The sequence below is a fragment of the Electrona antarctica genome (assembly GCF_951216825.1).
Source record: "Electrona antarctica genome assembly, chromosome: 9".
NCBI classification, from domain to species: Eukaryota; Metazoa; Chordata; class Actinopteri; order Myctophiformes; family Myctophidae; genus Electrona; species Electrona antarctica.
The window spans coordinates 29976050-29990224 of NC_136790.1; the positions used below are offsets into that span (position 1 = coordinate 29976050).

Genomic DNA, 14175 nt, shown 5'->3' on the forward strand with positions numbered 1-14175 from the left:
ATGTCACTCTATGCATGCCTGTTACCACAGCTACATTTTATGTCTATGTGCGTGTGCTAGTGTGTGTGCGTGCGGCCGTGCGTGCTTCGGTGCATGCACAAGGGGAGGGGAGATGCGGGCTGACATGTCTGAGGTGTGTGTTTTATCATAGAGCTGTCTTTAAGTAAAGTTGATTACGTGCAGGCTATATTCACACACACACACACACACACACACACACACACACACACACACACACACACACACACACACACACACACACACACACACACACACACACACACACACACACACACACACACACACACACACACACACACACACACACACACACACACACACACACGCTTTAGAAGATAACCAATAGGATATGAAAAACATAGCTGCCTTAGTATATACGTCCCAGGCAAGTTGTATGGGTTTATCTACACACCAGATAGTTAAACGTTAACTTCAGGAAGTCTAAAGAAACCAGGGACAGAAACGGTGCTATACCTGCTCACTGCTGGCAAAGTATACATACACCGGAACGAAGACACATTTAAAAGCTTTAAAGACGTATAAAGTTCGCTTGTTAATGTTCAACAAAGCATGTTTCAGTTCAGGTGCCTAGGGGTGACCTGGGTGAGGTGACTGGAGCCATTGTTCACTTTCTCTCACATTCTTCAAACTCTTTGAAAAGTTCTAACTATAATTAAAGCCCAAAACCCCAAATCTCAATCCTACTACCTCATTTCAAATGAGCTTTATTGGCATGAGAAAACATACATTTACATTGCCAAAGCAAGTGTCAAAACTCAAAATATAATAAAAACTTGAAAAGGGGGAATGTATATAGGCTAGAAAGTATATACAGTTAGAGGGGGTACCTCAAACACCCAGCAGGCAGGCAGTCAGTTTAACAATAATTTAACTCATGAGCTCTCAAGAAAGAGATAAAGATACGGTATACAAGGTGCTGGTGAAGGGTCCATTTGGTTACCAATGACCATCATCATTTAGCTGGGGACCACCTGGAACCACCTCAAGGACCAGTGGTGCCCCCCCCCCTATCCCCCCCCAATTTTTTTTTAAATAAACCTGGACACTATTTTGTGTTGACCAGACCAAAGAGATCAAATTAACTAAACTCCACATGCACACGCGCGCGCACGCACGCACACACACACACACACACACACACACACACACACACAGTCACACACACACACACACACACACAGTCACACACTCACCTATGGACACCAGTTTGATATTCTCCCTGTCCAGGAACTCCAGGGCCACGGACACGTTCTCCAGCCGCATCTGCCTGAAGGTGGGTCTGGCATGGTACTTTCTGTACATGCTCTTCTGGCTCAGCACCTCCAGCAGGGCTATGAGCCGCAGCCCGTCGCTCAGGTCACCTTGCAGGTCCGCGATCCTCTTGTTGACGCACTTGAGGTGTTCGTTGCACCAGCGGGTGAATGTGTTCTGCTGGATCTTCTTCCAGGGCGCGTCATCGGCCAGGTCTTTCTCAGTAGCAGGCATGGTGTGTGTGTGTGTTTGTAGGTTTTAATAAGTTGAATGGTCAAACTGGCAGGGAAGCCAACGTAAAGGTACGGGAGAGAGAGAGTGTGTACTGTGTATGTGTGTGTGTGAGCGCGTCGCTGTCTAGTTGTGAATGCACTCTACTCCCGTTTGGACACTTGGAGAAGGGGAGGAGAAGTTTTGCGCGCCTGCGCGGTAGTCCGTTTTCTTTCACGATTCTTTCTCATTTGTGCAAGTCTCTCTTTTCCCACTCTCTCTCTCCCGCCTCCCTCACCCCCCCCCCCCCCCCCCTCTCTCTCTCTCTCTCTCTCTCTCCCGCCTCCCTCCCCCCCCCCCCTCTCTCTCTCTCTCTCTCTCTCTCCCGCCCGCCCCCCTCCCTCTCTCTCTCTCTCTCTCTCTCTCTCTCCATCCTCTCAGCTCTTCGTCTGTGCTTCCTTCCACCTCTGCTCTTCCGGTCAGTTCATTCGAGCGTGTGTGACTGTGTGCCCGCGCGTGCGTGAGTGGGGACCATAGTTATGATATCGGTGGGGACAGGGGGCAGGGGCCACCTACTTTTTGGTGGTCTAATTATGACGTCACCTACAACCCTCCCCCCTAACTGTGTTCATGGTTATGTTCACCAGTCTTACTCTTAAAGGACCACTTCACCACTTTTCAACATCTCTTCATATAATTGGTCCTCACTAATGTTCATGATAAAACACCACAATTTTTTTCCTACTCAGTCTGTGTCTCATAGGAGGGCTTTGGGCAGTTCGGACACCCGTCCACCAGTGACATCATCATTAGGCAGATTTTTTTTAAAATATATTTAGATTTTTATTATCGTGAGAACGATGGCTTCAACTTTTGCATTGCAACTTTTCAGGAAAAGAAAGCCTGCCGTTTCTATTCAAGCCCCCAGTAAGGCTATCCAACGTTGAAGATGCCACTACTGGCGAAATGTGGAATTGCAGCACTTTAATGGAAGTGGACGGACGTTCATGACGTCACGTGCGTAAGCCCGGACCTCAAAATTGACGTCCGGGGCTAGGCTAGGCTAAACTTCCGCTTGCCCGATCCATTGAGTTATAATTATACTTCCGGAAGTCTTCTGGGTGCTTCAAAACGCCACTGAGCAACTTCCACTGAAATGAATAGCGGGGGGCGGGGCTAAACGCTCCTGTTCGGTCTCTATCCTTCTTTATACTCTATGTTTCTATTAGCTTGGATTCACCATCGATGATGTCACTGGTGGACGGGTTTCTGAACTGCCCACAGCCTTCCTATGAGACACAGACTGAGTAGAAAAAAATGGTGGTATTTTATCATGCAAACAGGAAGGTAGGAGCGCACACCAGTAGTGGGGAGGTGCTGATAACTATGACTGAAAAAGGAGAGAGGCCGCACAGCTCGTAGTCACGATGCCATCAAAATCTTTATTTTTCCAACGTTTCGGCAACAAGTTGCCTTCTTCAGGGAATGAACATTAGGACCAATTATAGGAAGAGAAGTTGAAAAGTGGTGAAGTGGTCCTTTAAGAGAAGCCTACACTTTAAAGTCCAGCAATGTGCATACAGTCAGTATGACACACACACACACACACACACACACACACACACACACAGACAGACAGACAGACAGACAGACAGACAGACAGACAGACAGACAGACAGACAGACAGACAGACAGACAGACAGACAGACAGACAGATCACATGTGTTTTCAGGGTACACAGACAAGTAGAGACAAAAGGGCAGTGATATAACTGAATTGAAATCCAACTGCCCGCGACGTCCTCGTGTACCTGGGCCCTCAGTAGGATGTGTTACACTGCATGGACCGTGCTCCGTGTCACTGCATGTGTACAGGACCATTGTACAGTGTAACCCTCCCTCCCTGGGAGTGATACAAAAAGAGACAGACAGACAAAGTGACGAAAGAAACACTCATCTGTCAGAGTGCCAGCTCTGCATGTTTAGACGAAACCTGCATCTCATAACAATGACATCATAAAAGAATGCTGAGTGATTTGACACACCGAGGCCAACAGCAGCCGCTAAAATGTTAATAAATAATCCAAATAATAAACAAGCCACACAGCAGCAAGTTTCACTCTGTGTGTGTGTGTGTGTGTGTGTGTGTGTGTTTGGCTTGTGCACATAATGGTGGTCCATGGGGATATTTAAATGATGCCGACCGTTGCTTGTTGTTGGAGGTGGGATGTGAACACGTGTTGTGTTGTGTGAACAGAAGGTCAAATGTGTACACAGCAACATGAAGATGTAAACACAGCTCTAACTCTGACCTACATGTACATATGATCTAATCTCCTTTTGAACTCATGTCATTGTGTGAGCGTGGGGTGGTAATCATTTACGTATAGTCTACATGCCTGTTATAGACCCATTCTGTGAGTGAGTGAGTGAGTGTGTCTCTGTGTGTGGTTACGTCATATTCGTGTCCAGACAGTGTACTGTAGCCTATGTCTTAAGTAGAGGTCTTAGAGCTATTTCACTAATTCTCTATGATCATCTGTTGTTTGGATCTGTATGAGTGAGTTTGTGTGTGTGATGTCATGCACATATATACCTGAGTAGAGGTCTGTATTTTAAATTTACTGTCAACAAGTTGTTCTGTCATCAGGCTGTAGCCTTTATGTTACATGACACACACTCACACTTACACATTTCAACTCTTTGAACCTGCTTCAGGGCTAGGTGTATCTGTGTCTGTCTTATTGGGTGATGATTAGAACTTCCTTTCTGGAGAGGCATTATGAGCTGTGTGACCATGATGCGTGTGTGTGTGTGTCAACTATGGATGTTCTTCCAAAGGACGTCCTCGCCCATAACCATGGTGATTCAGAGACAGATCATTGGGCTGTGGTCCAAACCCCACCCTCTTTCCTTCCCCAGGGTGTCATGACACTTATCCTTCTCTCATCGCTCTCATCTCTTCGTCTCGTCTTTCATTGAGAGAGGGAGAGAGAGACATATTCAACGTATTCATTATGTCCCTCTCAGCCTCTTGGAGGAAACCCTCAACACTATTTATAGGCATGGGCAGAGAAATGTTTCATTAGTTTAAGCACCTTTCATAGAGGCTGTAGCTAAAGGTGCATTACATATCCTTATTATCTAACAGTAACAATACAAGTTATGTTTGGAGTTATTGGTGATTGATTAAGTTATTATGTTATAACATTAAGTGTTACATGGCTACCCAGGACTAATGGTTGAGTTGATGAGAAATGTTCCGTCTTTTGATTAATCTGTCCTGGGCGTTATTATTTAATAGAACAGAGACCTCCGCCTAGGGCGATAAGAGTGTTCATTTGTTTCCTAGTACACTTTCCATTTGTTCACTGCCTCCAAAGAGTATCTTCTACCCATCAAGTTCTTTGCTTTTCCTTTAGACAACATGGCATTCGTAATTTTTAGCATGATTAGTTTACATTTTAAGCTGTTCTTTGGTTTCATGCACGTCTTCCTAACACCAGCGTTAGCACTTGTCAGTGTCACCCAGTGCATGCTTTGATATATTTCAACCCTGCCTAGTGCCTAGTCATCAACTTGTGCTTCTGGAGGCAGTTATGTCTAGCGGGTTAAGATTTAGTTACTAAATGTCCAAACATACTGTAATGTCCCCAACCCATTTACACCCATGTTTGCTTGTGACTTTGAGTGCTTATCAACAACAGATAAAGATCGGCTACTGCCATCGGTTAATGTATTCTTTATTTGCCGATACCGGCAAATATCTTCCGATACCGATATGTGGTACATCGGTGCATAGTTTGTGTGACAATAGGTATGTATAAACATGTGCAACATAACATAAATCCCATTGAGACAAACAGAAGACATGAGTTGTGTTGGTGGGTCAGCTTGCTACAACTTTAATCCAAAACATCTGCATATTCAATACATCATCTTCATAACCTCTATATCTCTCATATCTCAATAACCTTTAACAAAATAAGTCTAGTAAGCACACCATCTGATAACTTTAATCCGTTTTTTATTTTACAATTCTCTTTCTCTCTGTCTGTAGTGTATTTCACTGGAACATCAGGAATAATTTGATCTTTTTTTGTGTTAAACACAGAGACAAGACGGATACATTGACAAAGAGGAGGGTGGTGTGAGTGTGTGCGCCTGGTCCGATTCTGACCGACACGCCTCTTCTCACAGACAGTCTCTCAGACACATACACTCGTAGGACACACACACAGAAGTTCACCGACTCGTTTCACGGCCAAATAACTTAAGTTTCCAGCAAGGACGCGTCAACGCGTACACGAGTGGCTCTTCCAACAAACCAGGTGTGTGTCTGTGTAAACACACACGTGTGTGTGTGAGAGATTGTATATTTTGTCTACACACATACACAAGCTGGTGTTAGTTAAAACAGAGGCACTTAAAACCCCTTTTGTGCCCAAAAAAAGGAAAATGATACATGAAATCAAACATTTTTAATTTGGCTTTAATTTCCCCCCTCCCCAAACACCTTTGAATGAGGATTGCCATGGCAACCATTTAACATGGCTAATTGACAACAGACCCATCTTTAAAACTGGAACAGAAGAGACCAGGCTTTTGTTTCCCAAAACCACATCTTTAGATGGCAGGTTGTTGACCTAATGGGTTGAGAGTCCTGTACCTGTAAGGTCACAGGTTCACCCACTGAAACAGTTAAATGTACATGAAATGTTCTGTCAAAGTGCCCTTGAGCAAGATATGGAACCAACAATGCCCTTTTCCACCGCTGTCTTTGTGACTGTTTAATTAACATGGACTAGACTTCAGTTTGTCTTTGCTCTGTTCGTTTACCTTTGGCCAAAGACGGTGTTCTGAAACAAAGACAATACCCAATCTTTTTTAAATTGTTATTATTGAGAAATGGAACAGAACAAAGCTAAGTTTCTCATTATCATGTTTATATACCAAATGTATTACATTATGGGACATGGTTAAACTTGCTCTAAAGTTTGTTTTAGGAAACAAACAATAGAAATTTTGCAAAAAGTTCTACTATAAACTTACAGGAATTTGTGAATCACAAAAGTAGTATGACGCCCATTATAATAAAATCAGTACACGAAATACAGTATATCCCAAAACTAAGTTTAGAGTTAACAAAATCCTGAATAGTGTGGGTCCATGATAGTAATGATTGCTGGAAACACAGAACACAACAGGGATGGTTTTCCAAAACCACATGTAGACCTCTTCCGAGTTCCATTCATTGTCAATGATATGTTAATAAGATATGATAAGTCCAAAGATGAGTTTGGGAAACAGATCCCAGAACAGTGTGGTACCCAGCAGAGACAGAACAGAAAACGTCTGGGAAACTTGGGATCTCCAACCAACACAAAACCGATATAAAACAACAAATCAAGCCCATAGTGCCCCCTGTTGGTACATAATAACAACTGATTCTATAGTAGAAATTATAACTTTTATATCACACCCCTCATCTCTCTCTAGAATTATATACAATTACACTTTGTACAATAAAGCAGTGTTGCTCTCCTCACAGCGCAATGTGTGTTTAAGTGCGTGTGTGTGTGCGCGTGTGTGTGTGTGTGTGTTGCAGCCAACATGCTGGCAGGATACACCGTCCACTTAGAAACTCACATGGTGTGTGTGTGTGTCTGTATGTGTGAGCGGACGCACACCCATGCGTGAATGTGTTTAAGTGGAGCTGCTCTTGGAGAGGTTTGGGTAGAGGACCGCTGCAGTCACAGCAACCATCACAGCCACGACCGGCATCCAGGGGCTCCAGGCGCTCTGTCAGACAGACAGGAAAAACAAACACACAAACACAGAAAACAAAAGAGATGGCACAAATTAAGAGTACGTTCTATTTTCATCTCAAGAGTGACATCTGATAGAGAAAGAGAAAAATAAACGACCAGTAACAATACAAATTAAAAGAATAGACGGGATGCAGTCAAGTTGAAGCAATGGATGGACAAGAACAAAAGTTGAATGACATGAAATGAAGAGTCATCCTGCCAGGGGGAGATAAGAGCTAGATTATGCACAAAAGCATTGAAATCAAGTTAAATTTTAAAAAAAATATACAGAGAAGAAGAAATGGGAAGGACAGATTTAAAATAAATCTGTAGTTCAGTTGAACACAACAGAGGTGAATGAAGTTATAGCGGAAGCAGCGGGTCTTTTCTGTGGAGATAGTGAGACAGTAGGACCAGTACAGAAGATAAAGGGATGTATGCTGTCAGGCATTTTAGAGGGAAACATTTTTCAGTCACACATACTATGAAATGTTTCACTATAAAAGATTTGTCAGAAACATGGCAGACAAACTTCCGTTTCTCACCATTGTCACCAATGGGTATGGGCACTGATGACGCGGAGGAGAGAACACGCCCCCAGCGCCCACAGCTAGAATGGAACCCAGGACCTTCTAGCTGTGAGGCAACAGCGCTACCGACTGCGTCACCGTGCCCTCATTAGCATTTTCTTAAGTGCAAGTACGTCTGGTATGTGAAAAGGGTCTTTTCCCTTCAATTCAGCTTGTAGTTGGCGAGCTACCTTAAAATAAGTGGACCTAACTCACAGTCTCACACCAACTAGCTATGTAGCAACATGTCAGCAGTCGCCATTGAATGAAAAAAAACATAATTGGTTCAGCAAGGATGTTGGTTTACATGTTAGTGGAACACCAACATTAATGAGCTGGAAAAACAAAACTAGACTACTACTTCAGCCGAATCTTGGACAGGGCCAGTAGATTTAGATCTATAATCTGTTCTCTTCTTTTGGCAGGACTAGGAAACAAGAAAGTCATTCTGAATTACAGTGTATTCCTATGGGCTGGACTTCACTGCAGCTTCTACCTTTACGCTGCCTCAATTGTAGGTGAAATAATAATGCCGTGTGTCTATATTACTACATAGAACTAGGAAACTTTGCGGTGGATAGTTACAGGCTGAGTGTAACAGTTTACTGCCCTCAAACTAGAGGCCCTAAAGTCACTGGGAGAGCACATTTCAACATTGGGAAGTCAGTCGGTCAGTTAGACATTATTTCATATGTCACCTCACCCCCAGGGTCCAGTAATGTTTAAACGTTGACTCCAAACTCAAACAGCAGTAATGACTCAAATAGGTCATAACTAGAAAAGGAAAATAAACCCATAATTTATATAATAGCAACAATAGTTTTGTTAGAACAGGAGAAACTTTGAAGAAATGACTACCACGCTAAAAGTACGGCCAGATGATCAGAGTCCCACCTACCGACATGTCTGATGACATCTAAATTTAATGTTGTGGCTAAAACTGGACGGAAAAGATTCTGATATTTACTTAGAACCAATTCTAGAACCACTAGTCAGTTACTGTGGCAAGATGGGGCGTTATGAATGACCGTGTAGGTTCGTTAACAGCCATCCTCTCTGCAGTGTTAGCCCCTACATTTAATTTAGATGCCACTAGATGTTTCGGTAGGCAGAGATCATCTAGTGCATGGGTTCGCAAACTGTGGTGCGTGCACCCCTTGTGGTGCGCGAACGCCCTTTAGGGGGTGCGTGACATGAAAAGGGTAACGGCGGTTTTATGGTGTTATTTAGCACAAACGGCAAAATCTGGTAAACCACTGTTGTAACGAGATGTATAGAGCAGCTGCGGGAGTATACAGCAGCTGCATGTCTCTCAGTGCAGTGATATTAAAAAATGTATCATTTTCGACCAAATACAATGAGACTTAGTGTTAGGGGGTGCATCAGCTAGGTCAGGAGGTAACGGGGTGCACGGCCAAAAAGGTTTTGGGACGGCTGATCTAGCGTAATGTGAGACTACTTAGTTAACAGTAATGGTGTAATGTTAATTATGATCCCATATCTGCTCCCAGGGTGTGAGTTATATATCAATGCATCCACAGAGTATCCCTTTAAAGGAAGGTATGGGTGACCATCCTTTTAAGTTCAAGACCAGTGTGTATAAAAACAGCAATGACTGGCAGGCAGGCAGGCAGACATACAGGCAGACATACAGGCAGACATACAGGCAGGCATGCTTTAGTAGTACTACTTTCACCAGAAGATAAGACAATCAGAGTGAGCATGATGAAGGTGATAATGATGATGATAATGACGAAGGGTGTTGAAGCAACATGTTGGAGTGAACAACATTGTCTCAGCCAATAACTACAATAACAAAGTAACTACAAGTTGTGTGTTCTTTTAAATGACCTCGTAGGTTCTTCAAAATGAGATTAAAACAAGGAAAAACAAATATATAACAGAATTTTAGAACTCTAGTTCTAGACACTGGGCACTAGTGGTTACCATGGTAGATCAATAACACTGGCCCCATATTACGTCAACAGTGGATCTAGAATGATGATGGTCCCACATATTTAGTGTTTGATCACCATTTTTAATCGCTGTCTACAATGTTGTCATTCTCTCATCCCACAGACAGACGGACAGATAAGACAGATGGAGAGACCAACAGAGAAGGAGAGAAAGACATACTGTATGGAGAGACCGACAGTCAGTCAGACGACAGACAGACAGAGTTAAAGTTGAAGTTGTTCTTTCGGTTGTATAGCTACCTTTCTACCACAACTGACTGTAACAGCAGTACAGCAGAGCCAGGACAAGGCCTATGAATATGGCTTGAACAGGCTGCAGAATGGGTGGCTACAGGGAGGAGAGAGGGGGGGAGGGAGGAGGGAAAACAAGATCATCAGCCTACGCAAAATAATCAATGGAAAAACTAAACATGGAGCATGGAGCAGCTACAGCCAGGAAGAGGGCGGGAGAGAGATTGAAGAGAGAGAGAGAAGAGAGAGAGATTATATTTGTTCTAGATAATTATTGTTGTATATCATTACAACATTACAATGATCAAATTAATTATCATTACATTATTAAATTGACACTGGGTAAAATCGTGGGGTAAAAAAGTAATACAAAAATGTTGTATATCAATTCAACTTCAATTCAATCATTTCAATGACAATTTATATTGTAGATCTACTAAACCTATAATTTCTAAATGTATTAAACTTATATTTGTTGTAGTACAACTATTAAACCTGTAATTGTTCTAGATTTGTTTTAAAGTGGTCGGGGGCTTATCAGATAGTTTGATCGCCGACAAGGGATGACATACTGCAAGATATTTCACCAGGATGCGATCCAGACCTGATATAATTCACAAAGGAATTATATCCCCTCTTACCTGCGACCTATAAAAAAAATAAAACCCTGGCTGCAACAGAGAAGGAGCGGTGTGTTTTAAATGCTCAGTGTCTTGCAGTGTGTAGTAGCCCCAAGTGATACTAGGAAAGAGACAGAAAAATACTAACATGGAAATGTTATTTTCCTTTTCTGGTCATGTAACGTTGGATATTTTAAAAGGTAATGTGTAGAACCTGGTTACTATGACTACGGTACACAGCACATCCACTGTAGGCTAGTAGCTGGAGTAAAGACTGAGTGAGAAAAGAGAGGAGAGTACAGGATTTTAAAGATGGTGCCGTGATTTTTGTACTTTTTCTGTTTTGTATGGGTATATGAAGTTTATATTACTCTAATAGACCCCCTGTTGTGGTTAGAAAATACATCTTCCCTGTGTATTTTTGGTTACTCAAAAGGCCCAATCGAGCCCAGGTCAAAAGGCCCTATCGAACAGCTGTGGGTGCATATTCAGTTCAGGTGGATACTCCACCCATCAGGCAAACCAGGCATACTTAATGAACTGGTGGGTGTGGCCACATAAAAACATAATTTTAACATTTTCTGTACACCTTTTTGAAAATAATCTTTCTCCTAGTATAATCATAGTACATGATCATGTTTTAGGGAGGAGAAAAAAATCACGGCACTCCATCTTTAAGTAGAGACAAAGAAAGCAAGAGAGAAGTTAAAAGGGAAATAAGAGAAAGGGAGAAGAATAGATGAGAGGATAAGGAAAAAGGCTGATGTTTGGCATTATCACTGTACTGTCTTGATCAGAAATATCTTACTGGTCAGCTTGTACATCAGCTAGGATGAAAAGTCAGTGGACAATGACAGCATATACAGACCCAGGACCTCATCATGCCAAAGTTCATAGTTTTCATTAAGCAGTCTTTTGACTGGCCTTAGAGATACCAGCTGTGTGTGGACGTGTAAGAGAGAGAGCGAGAGGGTATAAGAAAGAAAGGGAATAATGTATATTACGCAAAATTAGGATATATAAATGATAAATAATGTACAAACAATATAGAACCATTTTGTTTAACCAATAAACCTCCAAGCTCTCTTCTCCCATCCTCTAAACTAAACTCCCTCCCTCCCTGCATCTGTAGTCATCTGTCACTCAAACCCTGATGGATGGATCCAGAGGAGGAGAGAAACGGCAGAGTACACACACTTTAAGTTTAGCATCTTACATCAGAGAGAGTGTGTGTGTGTGTCTTACATTAGCCTTGTCCTGTAGTATCTTCAGGCTGTGTTGACATTGTTGTAGTTCATGGTGAATGTTGTGTTTCTCCTGTTCCGTTTTATCATAGCGTTGGCGCAGGTCTGACAGCTGCACCTGTGTGTCCTCATACTGACACACACAAACATGCAAAAATATGTGTTGAACTTTTGTCATTTCACGGTATTATTTTCCAATTGTGTGTGCGTGTGTGTGTGTTTGTTTGACTACAGCCTGGACTCAAGGAAGCCTTTCTAACCAAAGTGCTGAAATATCAACAGCTAGAGCAGACCATCTCACAGCTAGGCTACAGAAGTAAACTTTTAGTTTTTATCTTTGGCAGCCTAGGGCATGTGCACATGTTGGTTGTGAGGGGCCTACAAATGGCCGGCCTCTCCAAAAGGACGGCCAAGCAGCTAGCAAGGTACTGCTCAGTATCAGCCATTATTAGGAAGCCTCTCAATTTGGAGGAGGCGTTGGCCTTTACCCATGATTTATGTCTGCTGTGTCTGACAAGTATGTCAACTATACTATATGTAACAATGCCTTCTATGCACTTTGTAACTGGCTGTTCTCCTATTTCTGACTGCACTGGCAGTGTTTATGCCCTCTGTACAAGCTATTCCTGTACTTCTGATTATGCGGACATTAACAAACATTTCAAGTGTGTGTGTGTGTGTGTGTGTGTGTGTGTGTGTGTGTGTGTGTACCTCTCTCTGCAGGCTGTGCGTTCGTTGCGTAGCCTGGTCTAGTTGTGTCCTCAGGTCGGTGGCATCCCGCTGGTGTTTGTTCTCCAGAGAACCCAGTCTGTCCTGCAGAACCCCCTCCCTCCTCTCCAGAACCTCCAGGCTGCTGCTCAGAACCTGACTCTGTTCCCTGGTACTGTGAACAATAACACAACAACCCTGGTAAGAACTATAACGCTCAGAACCAGACTCCGTTCCCTGGTACTGGAATAACAACAACAACACTGGTAAAGTCAAGTACAGATTTTACCACTGGTAAAGTCTGAACTTGACTTTACCAAAGTACAGAATTGATTTCAAAATAATCACCATTACATACAAAGCACTCAACAATCAGGCCCCCCGCTACCTCTCTGATCTCATCAAACGCCCCACCTGCTCCCTCAGGTAAAGCACTCCAGTCCAATAAGCGAACTTAGGGTGACTGGGCTTTCGCAGTGGCCGCCCCTTCACTGTCAAACTCACTCCCAGCTCACATCAGAGCTGCCCCCACCTTCGCCACATTCAAAGGCACACTCAAAACCCACCTTTTCAGAATGTGGTCCTTGTACCTCTTTTTCGGTGGCCATAGAGTATCTGTCGGGGTAGACAGTGGGCTGGCATACGGATCACATGCCCGACCCATCCGAGGTGTTTTTGGCCAAGGAGCGCTGTGATGCTGAGCATGTTTGTCAATGTCTGGTCATAGATTTCAGTATAGAGCACCCTGTCTGCCCAGGTGAGAGCCAGGATCCTTTGGAGGCAGAAGATGTGGAAGGCCTCTAGACTGTTTATGTGCCTCTGAATTTTACTGTGTAAATACAGTGTTTTACAAATACACCTCTCGTGTTAATGCACCAATGTGTACACCACCGTGTACATAATTGTAAATTGAAAATGTCCATAATTGTGTGTCTGACTGGGTTATCTAAAGACCTCTTCCTGATCTTTATGGGCACGCACATTTGTACTCAAACAGAAAGGGAAGGAAAGTGATGAATGGAGGCTTTAAGACCAAAGCCACAAATATAATCTCTGAGAACTAGTTGAAAAAATTACACCACACACACACACACACACCCTTTCATCAGCTTCTCTCTCCGTCAGCTCTTCTGTCCACCCACTGCTCCGTCTCTTTTATCATTCAATTTGTGTCAGTCTCCGACCCCGTCAGCCGTTTACCTACATCTGTCTGCCCAGCTGTCTACCTCTCTTTTATCTCTCTCACCCTGTCAGCTCTTCACCTTTCTGCCTCTCTCAGAGTGTCCGTCCACACATGGTATTATTTATAGAGACAGAGCAGAAAAGTCTAGAGGGATGCAGTGTAGGCGTCTCGGTGTAACTTCAATACAATACCTTGAAATACCTAATTTAGCATTATATATAGCTGGCCACATCCATCCCCCCCCAATGCTGAAACAACGGACGGAAATCCAGGGTTATGATTTAAAACCTTTTCCTACCCTTTTCAAAGGGAGAGAGCGTTTGTTCACTAGC

General features: G+C 43.2%; 2 protein-coding genes across 8 annotated transcripts in view; both read right to left on the minus strand.

Moving 5' to 3' along the window:
• flnba (filamin B a) overlaps positions 1-1669 on the minus strand; it is a 62865-nt gene extending 61196 nt beyond the window's left edge. For all 3 annotated transcript variants that reach the window (XR_013790727.1, XM_079509168.1, XM_079509167.1), the window contains exon 1: positions 1236-1669. Coding sequence is in view for 2 of the 3 variants with exons in the window: in XM_079509168.1 (XP_079365294.1) it covers positions 1236-1527 (292 nt within the window). In the remaining variant the exon portion in view is untranslated. The remainder of the gene's footprint in view (positions 1-1235) is intronic.
• Positions 1670-5387: 3718 nt separating this feature from the next.
• Positions 5388-14175, minus strand: part of slmapa (sarcolemma associated protein a) — a 36807-nt gene continuing 28019 nt past the window's right edge. For 4 of the 5 annotated variants that reach the window (XM_079509408.1, XM_079509406.1, XM_079509407.1 and 1 more), the window contains 3 exons: positions 12664-12835; positions 11954-12085; positions 5388-7304 (listed from right to left, as the gene is read on the minus strand). In XM_079509408.1, coding sequence (XP_079365534.1) covers positions 7209-7304; positions 11954-12085; positions 12664-12835 — 400 coding nt within the window. In that variant the 3' untranslated portion in view covers positions 5388-7208. Of the gene's footprint in view, positions 7305-10097; positions 10186-11953; positions 12086-12663; positions 12836-14175 lie in introns of all 5 variants that reach the window. The other variant, XM_079509405.1, reaches the window with a different exon arrangement.